The 23,385-nt window shown below is 44.0% G+C and overlaps 1 protein-coding gene across 7 annotated transcripts in view; it reads left to right on the top strand.

Moving 5' to 3' along the window:
- The window catches only part of VPS13B (vacuolar protein sorting 13 homolog B), a 729,531-nt gene that overhangs the window by 303,011 nt on the left and 403,135 nt on the right, over positions 1 to 23,385 (top strand). For all 7 annotated transcript variants that reach the window (XM_069957347.1, XM_069957346.1, XM_069957349.1 and 4 more), the window contains exons 20-21: positions 5,896 to 6,005; positions 17,503 to 17,647. In XM_069957347.1, the coding sequence (XP_069813448.1) occupies positions 5,896 to 6,005; positions 17,503 to 17,647 (255 nt within the window). The remainder of the gene's footprint in view (positions 1 to 5,895; positions 6,006 to 17,502; positions 17,648 to 23,385) is intronic.

The raw sequence follows: 23,385 nt of genomic DNA, 5'->3' as shown, positions 1-23,385 counted from the left end.
AAATAAAACACTTTGTATGATTTTTTTTTTTCATAGTTTTTTGTTTGTTGTGGGTTTTAGTATCTTCTTTGCTTTTTGGCAGAAACAGCTGCTAAGTTGAATGCCCAACATTTGTAAGGGCACAAGTTATTTCTCCCGACTCCAGTATAACCATGTACACTCTGTTTATATGTTTGATTATGGGTGAATAAACTACCACTCCACCTCTGCTATCAGAGGGATAGTTCAGTTATGCCTTCCCCAGCCATAATAGCGGATTATTGGCTAATTGTTGCAATAACGCATTGTCCGAAACTTTAAAAAAAATCAGCATTGCATTAAAGGGGTTATCCAGCGCTACAAAAACATGGCCACTTTCTTTCAGAGACAGCCCCGCTTTTGTCTCCAGCTTGGGCGGGGTTTTACTGCTCAGTTCTATTGAAATGAATGGAGCTTAATTGCAAACTACACCTGAACTGGAGACAAGAGTCGTGTTGTCTCTGAAAGAGAGTGGCCATGTTTTTGTAGCACTGGATAACCTCTTTAACCCCTTCACGTCAGTAACATGTATATATACGTTCCTTCTGCACATACCCCGTGCAGTAGGAATGTATATACACGTTCCTGTTACTGACGGGGTTATTGATGAGAACGGGAGCGCTGCAGTGATAGCGATCCTGCTCTCATCTTTGTCCGGGACCTTAGGTAATGAGAGTCAGCTGCGATCCCGCAGCCGACTTTCATTAACCCCTTAAACGCCGCAATCTACAGCGACCGTGGCGTTTAAGGTGCTCAGTGACAGATCAAGCATCTGTCACTGAGTGATTGGGATGGCTGCGGGGGTCCCGATTGCATGTGCCGACAGGCAGGGGTAAGCTCCTTACCTCCGTCCTGTCGGTTCGGCGATCTATGTGTAGAGTCTACTCTTAGGCAGGCTCTATACATAGATCGCCGATAACACTGATCTATGCTATGCAATGGCAAAGCATAGATCAGTATATGCAATCTAATCATTGCATTTTTTATAGTAAATAAAAATGTAAAAAAAAAAAGTGTTATAAATGTATTTAAAAAACCCTTATAAACACCCCCCACCAAATAAAAGTTTAAAAGACCCCCTTGCCCATTATAAAAGTAAAAATAAATAAATAAACATATTACATATCGTAGCATGCAGAATTGTCTGATCTATTAAAATATAACATTATTGTTCCCGCACGGTGAAAGGCATAAACGGAAAAAAAACAAAAATGCACCAGGATTGCTGATTTTCTTAAATTATATATCACAAAAAAAATTTCTGTTACACCAATATGACATTATTAAAAACTAAAGATCATGGCGCAAAAAATGACACCCCAACCAGCCCTGTAGGTGGAAAAATAAAAGCGCTATGCCTCTTAGACGTCGGGGAGAAACATTGCATTAATTTTACCTGGGCTTTTGTGCTTTAAAGGGCTCTGTCTTGAAGGGGTTAAGCTCCGTAGAAGCTGTAGCAGAAAGGGCAGCATAAGATGGAGGAAAAAAGGGGCAAATGCTACCTTGTTGTTGTCCAACACTAAAAGGCAAGAAGTCTTACACTGTGCCGTGCACAAGGCAGCTATCAACTCTGGGTCTCCACCATGTCATGTTGCCCTTTCTGCTACAGCTTCTACTGAGCACCAGTATTAGCTCCGCCTACAGGGGCAGGACTAAAATCCATGCAGAATTCTAGCCAGGGACTCTTTCCCCCAAACCACATGATGATGCCACCTGGGATCCTGTTCAGTGGAAGGAACAGAAAGCAGATATAAAAGGACCTGTCTTTATAGGGCAATCCATATAAGTTTAGTGAAATTAAGTAGATGTAGATAGCCAGTGAATAGACTGCTCTACATTTCTTATTCTGTATATTTATAGCAATGTATAGATGATGATGTACATGTGTATTGTACCTCTTGTGTGCTACAGACATGAATCAGTTTGTGTTCACTTTATATCTGGCATGTTGTGAGATCTTGTGAAGAGAGCTTGTCAGGCACTCAATATGGGAATCATTATAAAATATATCCCAGAGCATTCCCTCGGCTTGCCTCAGTTTGCTGAAGATTAATATTTTGTAGGAAGCCGAAGCCGGCCAGCGTCCAGAATTTAATCAAGATTTGTCGAATGAAAATATTTGCATTGGCAATGTCAGGGCGAAGCTTTGCATCTCCCACCTTCATCTGTAGAGGCCTCGCGCTGCACTTGTGAGCTTATATGGTCACCTGTTGAACATCATGTATGGAAATTTCACTCGAAGAGCCTTGATATGTTCTGTAAATATTAAATCTGCGTGGGAAAAATCTAAAGTTGGTTTCAGCATGCATTCCCATGTCAAATGCTGTAAAATGTGTATTTATTAGAAAAGCGGCTAAATAGAGCGCATCATTGGAACAAATATAGGTCCTCTGTTTAGCTGGAGTAACTGGAGTTGTTGAGAAAACAATACTGACTGCCCCAAATGCACCCAAGGTTCTTGGACTGTTGAGTATGTATATATATATATATATATATATATATATATATATATATATATATAATTTTTTTTTTTTTTTTTTTTTTTTTTTTTCTTTATGTCACACCTTGTTAAAGGTTTATCCAGGACTTGGCCTGTGGTCTATGCTTTGGCTACCAATGTTGGGTCACCTGTCAGTGACCTAACTGATCAGCTGTTTGGAGGGACTGCAGCACTCAGAACACATTTTCTCTTAAAATTAATGGATTATCCACTGTTCACACTAAGTATTTTGGACCTCATTTTGTGGTGTAAAACGACCTTTTTACACATCAAAAATGTCCAAACACCAAAATGTCAGTTCACACCTAAAGAGGTTTTCCATCATAAAACTAACTTGTCCCCTCCCCTATCCACAGCATAAGGGACAAGTAAGAGATTGAGGTAGAGAAATTTGGCAAAAAATGACCTGGAGATTGCGCTCACCACCGAAGGATAATAGGGATGCCAATATTCACACTATATGATGATTTATTAAGTCCAAATAACGCATTTCGGAGCTATAGCGCCACTTCATCAGACATCCTGTTTGTCCTGAATCTGATGAAGGGGTGCTATAGCTCCGAAACGCGCTATTTGGACTTAATAAATCATCATATAGTGTGAATATTGGGATCCCTATTATCCTTCCGTGGTGAGCACAAACTCCAGGTCATTTTTTTATTTTTTGCCAAATTTCTCTACCTGAACAATACGGGTTCGGGCCCGGTTTGGACCTGTTTTGAGGATTGCACCTTCCCCGGATTGCTGGAAGGTGTGTTATACACATCATTTTACGTGTTGATGATTGTTGTGGCTCTGTCTCCACAACCCCAGAAGGTGAACAGTGATTTTATATCCATTAACCTACCATTTGTTCTTCCTAGAGATACTACTCTATGAGGCGCTCCGCCTTTGTCTTGTTTTTTGTTTCTAAAGTAAGAGATTGAGGGGGATCCGACCTTCGTCGCCCCACTGGTGTCTCGATCGGCCCTCCGCTCCTTAGTTTTTAATTCAGCCGCAGGTCACATCCTATACCTGCAGGTTTTTTTTTTTTTAAGACAAAAGCAGCCTAACAGAAGCCCCATGTACTTTTAAAGCTGTTATAATTATGAATGTAAAATTAAAGGGGTATTCCACAGGATAGGGGACAAATAAGATCTCATTCCTGGCTTTGGTCTCAAAAATCTATCATATAATCTATGTGTGTAATAGGGCCATATAATCTATGTGTGCAATAGAGCCGGAGTAGGAGACAGGTGCCTTGCATTTCTCAAATTGCATTTGTTTAAGGTATTATTGTCCTCCTATATTAGCCTGGATCGTACAGAATCAGATGTGGAGTTTGACTGAATGCCTGATATACTGTTCACATGTACAACTGGGAGATTTGGCAGGGATTTCTTCAGACATATTTTGGGTCTCCATATGAAAACTAAGCTCATCACTCTTCTAGAACAAATAAATGTTACAGGTCACAAGTTACTATTTATTTACAATGCTGGGATGATATCTTTCATTGAGTGCAAAGCCTGTGAATTTTGTATATAATCATCTAGTGCAATATAATTAGTGACAACAGAGGGAACGTTATGGCATAATAATAACCTTCTGCTCCAAAAATAAACTCTGGTGCTGCATCCAAATATTTACTCCACGCCAGGCTCCAGTTGCTATACGACAGCCGGATGGTTTGGCCGAGCGAATTTTTTTCTGTACATTGATGAGCTGGTGTTTCATTGTTTACCGAAGGGAATGTTGAGCTACATTGAGTATGGTGAAATAAGGATAAAGGTTGTCATTTTAATGTATAGAGTTTTCAAGGTATTTTTGGCGGCCTATCGTCAGGATAATCTTAACGTCTGATTACCAGGGGGCCCAAAATACACAGTGAGCAGACTGATCGCAGACAGCTCTGTACATTGTATAGCGGCCATGCTAGGTTACTATAGACTCAGCTCCCATTGAAGCCCCATATCAGTAGATTATGGATTCTTCTTCTACAATGGTCTTTCATTTATTGGTGCCATTTGCCCATGTCTATCACATACAGTATGTATACCTGCTTTATATGTAGTTTGCTGTTTTTTATTTTTATTTTTAACCTCAAATGGAACCTAGGTTTGTCAATGGAAGAGTTTAAAATTATGGTTGTTGGTATTGTACTGTATGCAGTGGCACAAAAATGAAGAAAAAACTAAAACTTTGACCCCTTGGCCCAAAATAGTCGCTAAGGTGTAAAAGTAAAGTAATCAAATCAGAATACCAACAAACACCTCCATGTTTTTAAACTTTATCATGTCACATTGCAGATGCACATAATTTCTCCTGTATCTCTGGAGTACAAAAAAAGCAGCATGTACAAACAGCACAACCCTTGTCCAGTGTGAGTATTTGTGTCATATGGCAGCTCAAGTCCATTGAAGTAAATTGAGCAGAGTCATAATACCACACACAGCCTAAGTATGGGTGTAGCACTGTTTTTGGAAGAATGCATCCATGTCTTTTAGAATCCTGAAGAACCCCTTTAAAGGTTTGCTTGGCAATTCCTTGGTCCTGTGTCTGCAGTGGAGACCGTACATACTAGCTACTCCTTTTATTATCCTTACATTTTAGTTAATCCTGAACTAAAGAAGGAACCGGTAATAAGGAACAAAACCTTACTTGTTTGCTGGCAGATTTGTAGTTGTAGCAAATCTTTAAAGCGACTCTGTACCCACGATCTGTCCCCCCCCCCCAAACCACTTGTACCTTTGGATAGCTGCTTTAAATCCAGGATCTGTCCTGGGGTCCATTCGGCAGGGGATGCAGTTATTGTCCTAAAAACAACTTTTAATCCTGCAGCGCTGTGTCTAACGGCCGGGGCCTACATTTGTATATGCATTAGGCTGGCACACCCTCTCCGTCCTTCCTCCCCGCCCTCCTCATCATTAGGAATGATCCAGGAACATTTACTGCTGTTTGAGCTTTGCACAGGTGTCTTAACGATCCAGCCCATGTTCATTATACACACAGGTGGGGAATAGGAAGCAATCTGCCTGGAGCATTCCTAATGATGAGGAGGGTGGGGAGGAAGCACAGAGAGGGTGTGCCAGCCTAATGCATATACAAATGTAAGCACCGGCCGTTACACACAGCACTGCCGGATTAAAAGTTGTTTTTATGACAATAACTGCATCCCCTGCCGAACGGACCCCAGGACAGATCTTGGATTAAAAGCAGCTATCTGAAGGTACAAGTGGTTTGGGGGGGTCTGATTGTGGGTACAGAGTCGCTTTAATATTTTTAACTCACCTATTATAAGGCATTTGTAGGTTTATTGTCCCTCAAACTGGAGCTGTTTTTTTTGTTTTTTTTTAACTATTGATGAAGTTAATTGTGCCTTTTTCTCCCTTGTGTAGGTGCAGTGTTGTTGGCAAGTATTCAAGGTTTAGCACTGAATGTTGACCCAGTGCTGTATACATGGCTTCTGTACCAACCTCAGAGAAAAGGGGACCGACAAACTCAACAGGTAACAGTATGGGTCTTTTGTGCATCGACCTTCGCAGCTGTAAATACTGGGAAACTAGTTCTAAGTATAGCATTTATAGGGGTTGTTTGGGCTGGGGGTATATTTTTTTATGTAGCCAGGACTGTATAGGTAATAACAAAGGTGATATATAACCTGACTTCTCCCATGTTGTTTCCTGAGACCTGATCTCCGCTGCAGTCTTTTTTTTTTTTCCAATACTTTTTGCTGACTTCCTATATTGTCTATAATGGGTATTTCCCTTTGGCCAACCAAGTGCTCTACAGTCCAATGCATATGGAGCTGCCTTACAGAGAAGTTTTTTTGGCCCATTGCTGACATCAGTGTGCTCTAATGTGTCACTTGCAGGCTCGGACTGGGCCACCTGGGAGCCGGGGGTTTCCCCGGTGGGCCCCTCCCCCTTCCTGCCTGTATGTGGGCCCCTGCAGAGCAGCCTTAGGTGTGTGCTGCTGTCATCTGACTGGGCCCTGGCTGATGTTTCCCAGCCAGATGACAGCAAGTTCCAGGGCCCCCTGATACAGGCAGATCTGTGGGCAGCTCTCCTAGGGCCCTCAGTGGGCCCCTGCACGCTGGTTCTCCTCACCCTGGGCCTGCCATAGATGCTGGTGTCGGGATGTGCAGGAGCAGGAGGCTGCAGCTGTGACAGGAGCTCTGGCTGCTCTTCTCCTCACCAGCCTCCTGCTCGGACAGAAGGGAAAGAAGATCTTATCAGCAGCGTCCAGGGGGTCAGATGTGGCTGCTGAACAGCCAGGCAGAGGTCAGTCAGCTCCCCCTCCCCCCTCTGCTGTCCTGGGGCCTGAAGAGAAAAAGCTCCACAGGTATAGTGGTAATGGGAGGTGCAGGGTGACTATACTGTATGTGTGATGTGTGACTGACTCCGCAGTGTGTGTATATGGATATAATAGGATGTGGGTGCAGTGTGTGTATATGGATATAATAGTATGTGGGTGCAGTGTGTATATGGATATAATAGTGTGTGGGGTGCAGTGTGTGTACTGTATATGGATATAATAGGATGTGGTGTGCAGTGTGTATATGGATATAATAGTGTGTGGGGTGCAGTGTGTGTATGGATATAATAGTGTGTGGGGTGCAGTGTGTGTATATGGACATAATAGTGTGTGGGGTGCAGTGTGTGTGGGGTGCAGTGTGTGTATATAGATATAATAGTGTGTGGGGTGCAGTGTGTGTATATGGATATAGTGTGTGGTGTGCAGTGTGTGTATATAGATATAATAGTGTGTGGGGTGCAGTGTGTGTATATGGATATAATAGTGTGTGGGGTGCAGTGTGTGTATGGATATAATAGTGTGTGGTGTGCAGTGTGTGTATGGATATAATAGTGTGTGGGGTGCAGTGTGTGTATGGATATAATAGTGTGTGAGGTGCAGTGTGTGTATATGGATATAATAGTGTGTGGGGTGCAGTGTGTATATAGATATAATAGTGTGTGGGGTGCAGTGTGTGTATATGGATATAATAGTGTGTGGGGTGCAGTGTGTGTATGGATATAATAGTGTGTGAGGTGCAGTGTATGTATATGGATATAATAGTGTGTGGGGTGCAGTGTGTGTATATGGATATAATAGTGTGTGGGGTGCAGTGTGTATATAGATATAATAGTGTGTGGAGGTGCAGTGTGTGTATATGGATATAATAGTGTGTGGGGTGCAGTGTGTGTATATAGATATAATAGTGTGTGGGGTGCAGTGTGTGTATATGGATATAATAGTGTGTGGGGTGCAGTGTGTGTGTATGGATATAATAGTGTGTGAGGTGCAGTGTGTGTATATGGATATAATAGTGTGTGGGGTGCAGTGTGTATATAGATATAATAGTGTGTGAGGTGCAGTGTGTATATGGATATAATAGTGTGTGGGGTGCAGTGTGTATATAGATATAATAGTGTGTGAGGTGCAGTGTGTATATGGTGTGGACATGTCACTGGTAAAGTGTGCGAGGGGAGGTACATCTCACCCAGGCTACTGCTTACGGTGAGATGGTAAATCCGGGAAAGATCTCTTACTCAGCAGTGTTATGCTGCTGAGTTGTTCTTTACATTTTCCGGGCCGGATTTACTGGAATGGTGGGTAGGTTGGTAGTGGGACCTGCCATTCCCTTCCCCCCGATCCAGTTCGGTTGTTGCAATCAGGTGTGCCCTGATTAGCCTGCAACAACTTAAAAGCTTCACAGTGCTACAGGGGATTGCTCTCAGCCAGGGGTGAACAGCTTGCAGGCTGTATCTCCTGGGAGCAACGAATACTGCCGCCGCTGGGGCCTATTCATACCCGGTGATACTGCCTACTGAAGAGTTAGACAGGAGACCTGTGTTAGTAAGTGCCCAGACGGGCAAGGACCTTTTTGTTTTGGTTTGTTCTGAAAAGCATGGTATTGCTACATTTCTGTTGAGGACTGTTTATGCAGCTAATAAACACCCAGTTGTTTTTATAAGTCCAAGTTTGCTGTCTGAACTGTGTCCAAACACACCATCCCCCGGGAAGATCCCTACAATTGGTGCTGCGGAGCGGGCAAAACGGTTGCTAGGGGCAACGGTGTGCATCAACTTGGCTACAGCTGCTTATGTCCTGGGTGACGGCTGCTGCTTCACTCCAAAAACAGCCAAGCAACATGGAGGAGATGATGAAGCAGTTAATGCAAGTGAGTTTGCAGCAACAACAGGCTCTGACAGACGCTAACCTGCGCCATGAACAGACAATGGCTGCACAACAGAGACTTATTGAGCACCTAATAGCAAAGCAGGAGGCGTCTGCAGGTGCTAATCCCCAGCTGGTGGCCGCAGCCGCGCCAGAGACTTTGTCTGTGAAAAGAGCCGTGCAGCGTACGCTGCAAAAGATGACTGCTGATGATGATATTGAGGCCTACTTAACTGTCTTTGAGCGGGTGGCTGAGAGAGAGAAGTTACCCTCCACTGAGTGGGCAGAAGTGATTGCGCCTTATTTAACAGGCGAACCTCAAAAGGCCTATTATGACCTCAGTGAGCAAGAGGTCAAAGACTATCCTCGGCTAAAAGCAGAGATACTCGCCCGACTAGGAGTTACTGCTGCTGTCCGTGCCCGGAGGGTCCGCAACTGGAGCTACAGTCTGGACAAGTCAGCGAGGTCCCAGATGTACGACCTGATCCATTTGGCAAGAAAGTGGTTGGAGCCAGACACCTCTACTCCTGCCCAGATCCTAGAGAGGGTCGTGATGGATCGCTACCTCCGTGCACTTCCTGCTGATCTACAACGCTGGGTAGGACAAGGTGACCCTAGGAGTGCCGACGAACTCGTCAGCCTTGTGGAGAGGTTCCAGGCGACCGAGGACTACCTCCGTGATGTTCCTGCAGCACCGTCACCTCCCCGGAGTGCCAGATCTGTGCCATCATCTGGTAAGAGACTTCCATCTATTGGGGGAGTGTGGAGGGGTGCTGATAGAGGGAAGAGCGCTCAGGAGGTGTCTCAAGGGCAAAAGACTGGTGATGGTCCCAGGTGGCTAAGTGGCCCTAAAAAGGACTCCTTGCCAAGGAGACCAGGCCCTATCCAGTGCTGGAGATGCCATGAGACGGGACATGTGTCTGCCCATTGCCCTCTTACCGCTGAGCCCATGGAGTGTGACGCTAGCCGGCGTCAGTCGCTATTTGCGGAACCGTCTTTTGTTGCGGTCACTGGACTAGAGACTGAACCGCAAGTCTGCCACATTACTGTCAATAACTTCCCTGTTAAGGCGTTGCTGGACTCAGGAAGCCTTGTCACCTTGGTGCATGCCAGCCTGGTGACTGGGGACTTTGTGCCAAAAAGACATATGAGTGTGGTATGCATACATGGTGATACAAAGGTTTACCCTATAGTACTGGCTAATGTCGGGACTGAACTGGGCGCTGTACAATATGAAGTGGGTGTGGTTAAAAACCTTATGCATAATGTGATATTGGGGCGTGATTTTCCATTGTTCTGGGCTCTATGGGGAAAACAACAATCCCCTGAAAGGAGTGAGGAGACCCCTAAGTCTATTGCATTACCCACGGTAAATGATAAAAATGTACAGGATGAAAATGATGCTTTTCCTTTGCAGGTCCTGGCTGGTGAGGAAGAGGCTCCTCCCACTGAGCAGAATGTTCCAGACTTAGAGGTGTCTAGGGATAATTTTGGTACTGCACAGTTGCAGGACCCCACTCTCAAAAATGCGAGAGAGCAGGTCACTGTTATGAATGGGGTACCTCAGGAACCAGAAGCTGAGAAAAAGTTTCCACATTTTTCTGTGACTAACGATCTCTACTATAGAGTCACTAAAATTAATGATGAGGTTGTGGAACAGCTTCTGGTGCCTAAGTCGTACCGGCGTCAGGTACTCGACATGGCCCATAATCATGTCCTTGGGGGACACTTGGGGACAGATAAAACGCAGGAGAGAGTCCTCCAGAGGTTTTATTGGCCTGCGATTTATGCTGACATAAAAAAATACTGTGAGTCGTGCCCCACATGTCAGCTTAGCGCCCCAGTGTCGCATTTCCGCAGTCCGTTGGTTTCGCTCCCCATTATAGAGGTACCTTTTGACCGCATTGCAATGGACTTAATGGGTCCCATTGTAAAGTCGGCAAGGGGACACCAGTACATTTTGGTAGTCTTAGACTACGCAACCCGCTATCCTGAGGCTGTCCCCTTAAGAAACACTGCATCCAAAACAATTGCGCGTGAATTGTTTTATATGTTTTCCAGGGTGGGGATCCCCAAGGAGATCTTGACCGACCAAGGTACCCCGTTTATGTCAAAGGTGATGAAGGATGTATGCAAACTGTTTAAAATCTCACACCTACGTACCTCTGTATATCATCCCCAGACAGATGGATTAGTGGAGAGGTTTAATAAAACCCTAAAACATATGTTAAAGAAAGTGGTGGAAAAAGATGGTCGGGATTGGGATCACTTACTTCCTTACCTGATGTTTTCTATTAGGGAAGTACCCCAAGCGTCCACAGGGTTCTCTCCCTTCGAGTTGGTCTATGGTCGTCACCCTAGGGGTTTGTTGGATATAGCGAAAGAGACATGGGAAAGTGAGTCCACCCCATACAAGAGTGTTATTGAGCATGTAGCACAAATGCAGGACCGTATAGCCACTGTAATGCCCCTAGTAAGGGAACACCTCCAGAGGGCGCAAGAGAGCCAAAGCAGAATTTACAATCGTTCTGCGAGAATCAGGACATTTAGCCCAGGTGACCGGGTACTCATTCTTGTTCCCACTGTAGAAAGTAAATTCTTAGCAAAGTGGCAGGGTCCCTATGAAATTGTAGAAAAAATCAGTGAGGTAAACTACAAGGTACACCAACCAGGTAGAAGGAAGCCTTTTCAAGTTTATCACATAAACTTGATCAAACCCTGGAAAGACAGGGAATCCTTGGTGGCGACAAACTCTATTAATAATTTGTCACAACCAATCCCTCCGGTCAAGATTGGTGATACTCTATCAGTGTCACAGAAGCAGGAGACTAAAGAGTTTTTACAGAAAAATAAAGACAAGTTTTCTGACCTTCCAGGGCGTACGCATCTCATTCACCATCACATTGAAACTGAGCCTAGAAGCAGGGTAAACCTTAAGCCCTATAGGATACCAGAAGCACGGAGGGAGGCGGTGTCAGCCGAGGTAAAACGTATGCTTGACCTAGGAGTCATTGAGGTGTCCCAGAGCGAGTGGTCCAGCCCGATTGTGTTAATCCCAAAGCCCAATGGAACTTGGAGGTTCTGTAATGATTTTAGAAAGTTAAATGAGATCTCCAAGTTCGATGCCTACCCCATGCCCAGGGTAGATGAGTTGATTGAAAGAATGGGTAATGCCAGGTACATAACCACCCTCGATCTCACAAAAGGCTACTGGCAGATCCCACTCACTCCTGAGGCTAGAGAGAAGACTGCATTCTCCACCCCTGATGGGCTCTTCCAATATGTAGTGATGCCATTCGGGTTACATGGAGCCCCTGCCACTTTTCAGAGGTTGATGGACTTGATTCTGCGACCACATCGTGATTACTCCGCTGCCTACCTCGATGATGTGGTCATTTTTAGCCCTGATTGGGAAAGTCACCTCTGTAAAGTCCAGGCGGTGTTAGAGGCCATAAGTGATGCAGGGTTAACTATCAATGCAGAGAAGTGTGCACTAGCCTTAGAGGAGGCCAAATACTTGGGCTACATTATTGGGAGGGGGTTAGTCAAACCACAGCTAAATAAAATCGAGGCAATACAGAATTGGCCTCAACCCCTCACAAAGAAACAGGTCAGAGCTTTCCTGGGTATTACGGGCTATTACCGTAGGTTTGTGCCAAACTTTGCCACAGTTGCAGCCCCGCTAACTGACCTGACAAAGGGAGGTAAGTCCGCAATGGTGACATGGACTCCAGAGGCCGAGAAGGCTTTTCAAAGCCTTAAATCTGCCTTGTGTCAACAACCTGTACTAATCACCCCTGACTTTAGGCAAGAGTTTCTGGTCCAGACAGACGCCTCTAATACAGGGTTAGGCGCCGTTCTCTCACAGGTCGTGAATGGCGAGGAGCACCCGGTGATGTACTTAAGCAGGAAGCTATCCCCGGCCGAAAAAAACTACGCCATTGTGGAGCGAGAATGTCTGGCAGTGAAATGGGCCCTAGAGTCCCTGAGGTATTACTTGCTAGGCAGAAAGTTCAAGTTAGTGACCGACCATGCCCCCCTAACATGGATGAAGGTTAATAAAGAGAAAAATGCGAGGGTGACTAGATGGTTTCTGTCCCTCCAAAACTTTAATTTTACCGTGGAACACAGGCCAGGAAAGTTACAGGCAAATGCGGACGCCCTATCAAGGGTACACTGTCTGTGGGGACAAAATGCTCAGCCCTCCGGTCTGAAAAAGAGGGGGGGGATATGTGGACATGTCACTGGTAAAGTGTGCGAGGGGAGGTACATCTCACCCAGGCTACTGCTTACGGTGAGATGGTAAATCCGGGAAAGATCTCTTACTCAGCAGTGTTATGCTGCTGAGTTGTTCTTTACATTTTCCGGGCCGGATTTACTGGAATGGTGGGTAGGTTGGTAGTGGGACCTGCCATTCCCTTCCCCCCGATCCAGTTCGGTTGTTGCAATCAGGTGTGCCCTGATTAGCCTGCAACAACTTAAAAGCTTCACAGTGCTACAGGGGATTGCTCTCAGCCAGGGGTGAACAGCTTGCAGGCTGTATCTCCTGGGAGCAACGAATACTGCCGCCGCTGGGGCCTATTCATACCCGGTGATACTGCCTACTGAAGAGTTAGACAGGAGACCTGTGTTAGTAAGTGCCCAGACGGGCAAGGACCTTTTTGTTTTGGTTTGTTCTGAAAAGCATGGTATTGCTACATTTCTGTTGAGGACTGTTTATGCAGCTAATAAACACCCAGTTGTTTTTATAAGTCCAAGTTTGCTGTCTGAACTGTGTCCAAACACACCATCCCCCGGGAAGATCCCTACAATGGATATAATAGTGTGTGGGGTGCAGTGTGTATATAGATATAATAGTGTGTGAGGTGCAGTGTGTATATGGATATAATAGTGTGTGGGGTGCAGTGTGTGTGTATATAGATATAATAGTGTGTGAGGTGCAGTGTGTGTATATGGATATAATAGTGTGTGGGGTGCAGTGTGTGTATATAGATAGAATAGTGTGTGGGGTGCCGTGTGTGTATATGGATATAATAGTGTGTGGGTGCAGTGTGTGTATATAGATATAATAGTGTGTGAGGTGCAGTGTGTGTATATGGATATAATAGTGTGTGAGGTGCAGTGTGTGTATATGGATATAATAGTGTGTGGGGTGCAGTGTGTATATAGATATAATAGTGTGTGGGGTGCAGTGTGTGTATATGGATATAATAGTGTGTGGGGTGCAGTGTGTGTATATGGATATAATAGTGTGTGGGGTGCAGTGTGTGTATATAGATATAATAGTTTGTGGGGTGCAGTGTGTATATAGATATAATAGTGTGTGGGGTGCAGTGTGTGTATATGGATATAATAGTGTGTGGGGTGCAGTGTGTGTATGGATATAATAGTGTGTGGGGTGCAGTGTGTGTATATGGATATAATAGTGTGTGGGGTGCAGTGTGTGTATATGGATATAATAGTGTGTGGGGTGCAGTGTGTGTATATAGATAGAATAGTGTGTGGGGTGCCGTGTGTGTATATGGATATAATAGTGTGTGGGTGCAGTGTGTGTATATAGATATAATAGTGTGTGGGGTGCAGTGTGTGTATATGGATATAATAGTGTGTGGGGTGCAGTGTGTGTATATGGATATAATAGTGTGTGGGGTGCAGTGTGTGTATATGGATATAATAGTGTGTGGGGTGCAGTGTGTGTATATGGATATAATAGTGTGTGGGGTGCAGTGTGTGTATATAGATATAATAGTGTGTGGGGTGCAGTGTGTGTATATGGATATAATAGTGTGTGGGGTGCAGTGTGTGTATATAGATATAATAGTGTGTGGGGTGCAGTGTGTGTATATAGATATAATAGTGTGTGGAGGTGCAGTGTGTGTATATGGATATAATAGTGTGTGGGGTGCAGTGTGTATATAAATATAATAGTGTGTGGGGTGCAGTGTTTGTATATAGATATAATAGTGTGTGGGGTGCAGTGTGTATATAGATATAATAGTGTGGGGGGTGCAGTGTGTGTATATAGATATAATAGTGTGTGGTGTGCAGTGTGTGTATATGGATATAATAGTGTGTGGGGTGCAGTGTGTATATAGATATAATAGTGTGTGGGGGTGCAGTGTGTGTATATAGATATAATAGTGTGTGGGGTGCAGTGTGTATATAGATATAATAGTGTGTGGGGTGCAGTGTGTATATAGGTATATATGTGTATGTGTGACTGAATCTGCAGTGTGTATATAGGTATAAGGTGTGGGGGTGCAGTGTATATATGTGTATGTGACTGAATCTGCAGTGTGTATATAGGTATAAGGTGTGGGGGTGCAGTGTGTATATATGTGTATGTGACTGAATCTGCAGGGTGTGTATATAGGTATAAGGTGTGGGGGTGCAGTGTATATATGTGTATGTGACTGAATCTGCAGGGTGTGTATATAGGTATAAGGTGTGGGGGTGCAGTGTATATATGTGTATGTGACTGAATCTGCAGTGTGTATATAGGTATAAGGTGTGGGGGTGCAGGGTGTATATATGTGTATGTGACTAAATCTGCAGTGTGTATATAGGTATAAGGTGTGGGGGTGCAGTGTATATATGTGTATGTGACTGAATCTGCAGGGTGTGTATATAGGTATAAGGTGTGGGGGTGCAGGGTATATATGTGTATGTGACTGAATCTGCAGTGTGTATATAGGTATAATGTGTGGGGGTGCAGTGTGTATATATGTGTATGTGACTGAATCTGCAGTGTGTATATAGGTATAAGGTGTGGAGGTGCAGTGTATATATGTGTGTATGTGTGACTGACCCTGCAGGGTGTGTATATAGGTATAATGTGTGAGGGTGCAGAGGGTATATATGTGTATGTGTGGTGACTGACTCTGCAGGGTGTGTGTATATAGGTATAATGTGTGTGGGTGCAGCGTGTATATATGTCGCATCATAAGAGAAAGACCTGTCATATAGAGACACCAGCGCTCCACCAATAAATGTAGTAGCCAAAAAAATCTTCATTTTAAATAGTACACAACATGCAAAAAACACCAAAAGATAAAAACAATAAAAATATGATAAAACCAGGAGGCCGAGATGTAACAAACGGCCCTCAGACCAACCAACACCAGTATGAACAGGAGAAACATGGGAATTCTAATGTACTACTCCAATATGTGTGTAACCAATACAGCAATGTAGTGCTGGTGTGTGTGTGTGTGTGTGTGTGTGTGTGTATATATATATATATGTATGTATGTATGTATGTATGTATATATATATATATATATATATATATATATATATATATATATATAGGTATATACAGCAATGTAGTGCTGGCCTATATATATATAGGTATATACAGAAATGTAGTGCTGGCCTATATATACAGTATATAGGTATATACAGCAATGTAGTGCTGGCCTATATATATATATATATATATACACACACACACATACAGCAATGTAGTGCTGGCCTATATAAGCATATATGTACCATGCAGCCTACAAACAGGATACATATATGCTTGTATAGGCAAGCACTACATTGCTGTATTGGAGTAGTACATTGGTAATAACATTGGTCTTGTTTTTTTGTATTTGGTCAGTAACAGTGTGACTGTATGGTCATAATATAGCAACAAGATTTTATATATATTTATATATATATATATATATATATATAATTATGTGTGTGTAATTTTTTTTTTTGTTCTATCCCCTATTAGTGCTGGGGTCACTTCCATACACTCAGCCACCACAGAACTATTCTGTGTATTCTGGTCTCCCATTCAGCATCCAGTGTACAATGCACCCAGGATCCTCCTACTACAACAGCTGCAAACACTACAACTCCCAGCATTTACTGACAGCACACAGTCCTCAGGATATGGTGGGAGTTGTAGTATATCTGAATAGAAAATCCCCTAATAGCTGGTGCTGTAGATTTATTGATGGATCTTCAGTTGTTAAAGGATTCTCCTCTCTGGAACTACAACTTCCAGTATACCCTGAGAGCTTCATAAGTGTAGGGCATTCTGAGAGTTGTAGTTTGACTAGTTGTGGACACGGATCAATCAGCATAGAATTGGGTCAGCACTCTTAATGGTTCTTCATTGGTGGGCCCCCAGGATCATTTCCCCTGGTGGGCCCCAAGTAGCCAGTCCGACACTGGTCACTTGGGTAGGGACTATCTTGTGATTGCTCTTTTTATTTATTCACATTGATGTCAGTTGTCAAAATCAATGTGATGTTTACAACTGACATTAATTTGGGCTTTTAATTGCAATTATGCATTTCTTTTCCTGGCCAGATCCTGACTTTGTATTCAAATACTGTCATTAAAAATCATTCCATAGATACTTTTTGGATGGACAAGGGAATATTAATGCCTTTTTCTTATTTTCAGAAAGCATGGAAAAGGAACGCCCCATAAGAGTGGGGTAGCACTTACTCTCGCTAGGCTTACAGTCAGTTTTTGTTAGCGTGTCGCTTTAACTGTTTATTATCCATCAGGATGTTTTTTCCTGGTGTTCATTTTGTAACATCACTAAGGAATATTTGTCTATGGATGTAAACCATCCCTGTCCTATAGAGCAAGTTACCCGTGCACCTTTCTCGCGTCAACTGTGATTGACTATTTAATTCCAGAGTTCCTAAGAATCAGTCCAGTTATTGAAAGACATAAACAGTGACAGCTTCTGTTTCTGGCCCTGCTCTGGCAGAGATCCTGTGAACCTGCTAAACACTTAATTATACCCGTTTTACCTTTCACCTGCCGAACGTACAACATTGCAGTGTTTATTTTTTCTGCTTTTTCCTCCTCAGCCGCTGGGATCCGCTCCTCTTGCCATGCCACTGTCGAGGAAGAAGGAGGATGAGGTGTCAATTGGCAGCACGCCCTTGGCAAAGCAGGCATCGAATCAGCCGTCTGAGTATGCCAGCAGTCCTGTCAAAACAAAAACCGTAACAGGTATGCTCTCTTCTATAGCTGAGAAAATACATATCGGGAGCTTTTAGTGGGTCAGCTGTGCAAACACGCTCAGGCACCTTTGGGCTTTTCACAAACAGCCCCTGTGTTAGAGATTTAATGTTTCTATAATTAAAAGCCATCCGTTCTTATTATTTCTACAGCTCATGTTCTGCTTTTCTTCTTGTATTTTTTTTTTTTTTTTTTTAACTATAGCATTACTTCTGTTTCCCTCATTTTGTTATAAAGTAGCACATGTTTGCCCTCTAGCTCAGTAAGGTGACAAAATCTCAGTCACTTATCTGCACTCTACAAATTCATATAGCAGCAACGCGCATCGGTGAAATCAGGACATGGTACAATCACAGTACAATATATAAGTCCTAATTAGAGATAAGCGAACCGGGTTCGGGTTCAAGTCCATCCGAACGATCGGCATTTGATTAGCGGTGGCTGCTGACCTTGGATAAAGCCCTAAGGCTATGTGGAAAACATGGATATAGTCATTGGCTGTATCCATGTTTTCCAGACAACCTTAGAGCTTTATCCACGTTCAGCAGCCCCAGCTAATCAAATGCCGATCGTTCCGATGGACTCGAACCCGAACCCGATTCGCTCAGCTCTAGTCTTAATGTAATAGTGTTGTTCCAGCTTTCTGTGGAGGCCTCTAAAAGATCAGGCTTTAGACTAGATTCACCCTTGAAGTTTCTGATGCACTTTAATGCAAAACTGGCTGAAAAATATTGCTTCTTTATTTTACATTCACTCCTAACTGGCTTAAAAAAAAGAGCTGCATCAAATATAGCATACGTTCATCCAACCATAAGAAAACTGAATTTACTGAAGTGTATGGTGAAAGTTTGCAGCCTATGACTATTAGGCTATGTTCCCACTAAGGGAACGTGCTGTCCTATAACAGGGATAGGTGGCTGTCTATTGATAATGGCGGACACTAATAATGATCACTATTAGTGGCCACCATTATTATTAAACACTTGTCTTTCCCAAATACAGGATGGCATGTTCCCGTAGCCTCGTTGTGGGTTTATCAGAGATTTTCACTATGGATTGTATTAGTGTAGCAGGGTTCATATCCACAGCACATCCATTGCAAAATCTGCAGCAAAATTCACTTTTTACATGTGCAGAATTTGCTGGGGATTCGGTCTCGGCCTAAGAAGGAGAACCTGTCACATTGCAAGTACAGTCAATGTCTGAGCAGAAAGACTTGATTAAAGTTGATTTATAATATATAATATTTTAATGGAAAATGGTTTATTTTAAGTATACATATAAGTGTGTCCCAAATGAGAAGAAATTAACTGGCAAGTTGTAATCAACTTTTTTTTCTATTAAAGAAGCATTCCACCTTTTTTTTTTTTTTTTTGATTCATCCCCCAGCAGCAACGCAGCTTCATTCCAGTCCTGCAGCACTGTTCAAATGCTGTGCGTGGTGATGTCACATCTCTTCTGACTTATCTTCTGTCTCCAGGGCTATTAAAGGTCAGAAGTAAGGGTCTTCAAGGCATCTCTATGAGAGTGCACTCATAGAGATGCATTGCTGACCCTGACTTACGGCCTCCTTTGCTTCAGGACAGTTGGCGAACAGGTCACTTGGACGCCCATGAGATTGGAACAGTGCTGCAGGACCAGAATGAAGCCACGCTGCAGGACACCGATCATCATTGGTAAGTGTATGCGCCAGCCTGCAGCTGGGCACAAATTAAAAAAGGGGGAATGCTTCTTTAAGCTAATTTACACACCTTTCCCTGCCCTATATCACACTGCAGATTGGACAACATTTTTAACGTGATAGGTTTCCTCTAAAGCCAAGATAAAGCCTAAGCTAGAACCTTTACAAGCAGCTCCCTCTGCTGTCCAAGCTGTGCTCAGGGTAAGCAGTATTCAAACTTTCTAGTTTTCCAGGGATAAGCATTGTGGTGGTAAGAGGTGTTGTTTTTTTAATAATTCCAACATCTAGGGTTATGGAGACTCCAAATATACTTTTTTATCACAATCTATACGGATATGACATACTCATCACTGATAGTTGCCCAGGTATCATCCAAGGACCCACAGTTTTAGCAAACTCTGTTGAAATTACTCCAGCACTAAAATACAAATGGTGAATTGATGCCTTGGCTATCCAGGCATGATGGTAGTTATAATTTTTCCCCACAGTTCCCCATTCTTTGTCTGTGTAATGCACTGTGTAAATAAAAGAACAATCAAGTCGCTGATTACACACTGCAGATTTTATCTGTAGATTTCCTTGCATGAAATGAGGTATACATTACATGTAAACATAACCTAAAAATAATTTTTTTAAAAAAGTACACACAGTACACTAAGGGCCTGTTCAAACAGGCGAAAACTCCGAGCTGAACCCCGCCACAGACTCTGTTTAATTGACATGTCAATTCTTTGAGCAGAGAGCAGAGGCGCACAACAAATTACATTGAGACACTGAGGCAGACAGGATTCCGAGCAGAATCCATGGCAAGTGTTCTGCTCGAAATCACCTTTAGTTCCATGAAGATAAAGGAGAAAAAAACTTGACTTATCTTGATATGATGAGAAAATTTTACAGACAAGACTAAACTCTCCCTAAATTCTATGGAGTGCTGTGTGTTTCTCTTACTAATAATTTCTTTGTGAAATGACTTTATCCCGGAGCAAACTGGTAAATTTCCACTAAAGATTAATGCATCATTTTCTAGAAAACAAGAACTTGAGAACAATTCTTTAAGTTCTATCATGGGTTGCTGTTTCAGTTTACAATATATTAGTCTGTAGTCTTAGCTGTCTTTGTCCTAAAGCTTTTCCTTAGCTGGATTCAGTTCACTGCTATTAAAGGGGTTATCCAGCGCTACAAAAACATGGCCACTTTTCCCCCTCTCTTCTCTCCAGTTCAGGTGTGGTTTGCAATTAAAGGACAAGTGCCATGAAAACCTTTTTCCCAGTAATTGAAGCACATTACAAAGTTATATAACTGTGTAGTATGCTTCAATCACCTATCTGCCTCCCTTCCCTGTCTTTTCCCCCCCTCCACCCCCACCAGGAAGTGCACTAAACTCACACAGACCTGATTACTGTCGTCACCGTCACCAGGCAGCTCCTTCTTGTGAGTCATCAGCAGGAGGGCTGCTCTAGGTCCTGTTACACCAGCCTCCCCCTCCCCTCCTTGTCTGCTTGCTCAGCTTATCTTCTCTAGTGACATGACTCCTTCACTGAGTTCATGGCAGCAGAAGAGAGGGTATGAGGGGAGGGGGGAGCTGCCTATGTGCCGGAGTCAGTCAGAGGGAAGATAAGCAAGTGAGATGTGACAAGTGATGGCTTGCAGTTGTTCAGCCAATCGGAGGTGAGCAAGCTGAGTCACCTGACAAGGCAGGGGAGGAAGGAGGCTGGTGTAATAGGAGAAGGAGCTGAGAGAAGAGCTTGGTGATGGTGACGACACTAATCAGGTCTGTGTGAGTCAGGACACTGCCTGGTGGGGAGTGGAGGGAAGAAAAGACAGGGAAGGGAGGCAGATAGGTGATTGAAGCATATTACACAGTTATATAACTTTGTAATGTGCTTCAATTACTGGGAAAAAGTTTTTAATGGCACTTGTCCTTTAAGCTCCATTTACTTCAATGGAACTGAGTTTGAAACCCCACCCAATCTGGAGACAAGAGAGGGGGAAAAGGTGGCCATGTTTTTGTAGCGCTGGATAACCCCTTTAAGTAATCATTCTGTATATTTCCGAGTTCAGTGTTAAGAATTGTTTGGTGGCCCCATAGACCAGTGATTTTCAACCTTTTTTGAGCCGCGGCACACTTTTTATACTTAAAAAATCCCGGGGCACACCACCAACCAAAATGGCACAAAATGACACTAAAACAGGACATATACATATAGTTAATAATATAGATTCTAACTGTATTTATACTCACTCAGTGTGAAACCTGGGCCTGTTTTCTTCTCCCTCCTGCTTCTCTCCACCATACTTATCCCCCCTACTTCTTTCCTGTGCTTCTCTCCACCATACATCTCCCCCCTACTTCTCTCCTGTGCTTCTCTCCACCATACTTCTCTCCTGTGCTTCTCTCCACCAAACTTCTCTCCCCCCTGCTTCTCTCCGCTGTTTCTCTCCCCCATCCCCATGTTTCTCTCCCCCCTGCTTCTCTCCGCTGCTTCTCTCCCCCATCCCCATGCTTCTCTCCCCCATGCTTCTCTCCCTGTCTCTCCCCCATCCCCAGGTTTCTCTCCCCCATCCCCAGGTTTCTCTCCCCCATCCCCAGGTTTCTCTCCCCCCTGCTTCTCTCTGCTGCTTCTCTCCCCCATCCCCATGCTTCTCTCCCTGTCTCTCCCCCATCCCCAGGTTTCTCTCCCCCATGCTTCTTTCCCCCATCCCCATGTTTCTTTCCCCCATCCCCAGGTTTCTCTCCCCCATGCTTCTTTCCCCCATCCCCATGTTTCTTTCCCCCATCCCCATGTTTCTCTCCCCATCTCCATGTTTCTCTCCCCCATGCTTCTCTCCCTGTCTCTCCCCCCCTGTTTCTCCCCCATGCTTCTCTCCCCCATCCCCATGTTTCTCTCCCCCATGCTTTTCTCCCCCATGCTTCTCTCCCTGTCTCTCCCCCATGCTTCTCTCCCTGTCTCTCCCCCTCTGTTTCTCCCCCATGTTTCTCTCCCCCATACCCAGGTTTCTCTCCCCCATTGGTTTCTCCTGTTTCTCTCCCCCATCCCCAGGTTTCTCTCCCCCCCCCCTCCAATCAGCGGACATCGGGAGCGTGGTGCGCTGCGGCGGGCCGTAGCGCAAACGTTGATTGGATGCGTGCATAACAGCCCACCGCAGCGCACCACGCTCCCGGTCTCCGCTGATTGGATAGGAGGAGCACGTCCGGGCGCTACAGGCGGCCAGTAGGTGAGGCGGACAGCAGCCCACAGTACAATCCGCCACTGATCGCTGTGCATTGCCAGGGAACAAAACACAGGGGCACCATAGTTTGGGGAACTTTCCCCGCGGCACACTGGACGAAAATCACTGCCATAGACAATTAATGGAGTGGAGTCTGTCTGCACCATTAATTCTGGGGACAGTTATTTCCTAGAGATGAGCGATCCTCTGGCATGCTCGAGTCGATCCGAACCCGAACTTTTAAATTTGATTAGCAGTGGCTGCTAAAGTTGGATAAAGCCCTAAGGCTATGTGGAAAACATGGATATGGTCATTGGCTGTATCCATGTTTTCCAGACATCCTTAGAGCTTTATCCAAGTTCAGCAGCCACCTCTGATCAAATGCCGAACGTTCGGGTTCGGATCGACTCGAACCCGAACCCGGTTCACTCATCTCTATTATTTACCTGTTGGAAGCCCTATCAATCTGCCTGTTCTAAAAATGTTTTAATTGGTTACATTGAAATCAGTGGGAAATGTTTTGTAATGCGAAACTGCGCTGACCTCAAAGTGGATTCTGTGTCAAAATAAGCACATATATTTCACCCATGTGGACAAGGCCTTAGACGTGTATTATATTAAATATAGTAAGCTCTTATGGCATGCCTAATGTTAAAAACAAATATTCAGATCATAGTTGTAATAGTACCTTCTGGGAGTGAGATACTGTGAAGACAGACAATGATTCAGGCTATTCAATTCGAATTTAGTTTTTTAATCCCACCCCTCTAGGTTAGATTGACCCCCCCCCCCCCCAAATCACCGTGGTGGGGCTGCCTGACTTTTTTCCTTTTATCGC

The sequence above is a fragment of the Dendropsophus ebraccatus genome, chromosome 2, assembly GCF_027789765.1.
Source record: "Dendropsophus ebraccatus isolate aDenEbr1 chromosome 2, aDenEbr1.pat, whole genome shotgun sequence".
NCBI classification, from domain to species: Eukaryota; Metazoa; Chordata; class Amphibia; order Anura; family Hylidae; genus Dendropsophus; species Dendropsophus ebraccatus.
Note: the sequence above shows the minus strand (reverse complement) of the source record. Positions and strands in the feature narration are given on the sequence as shown.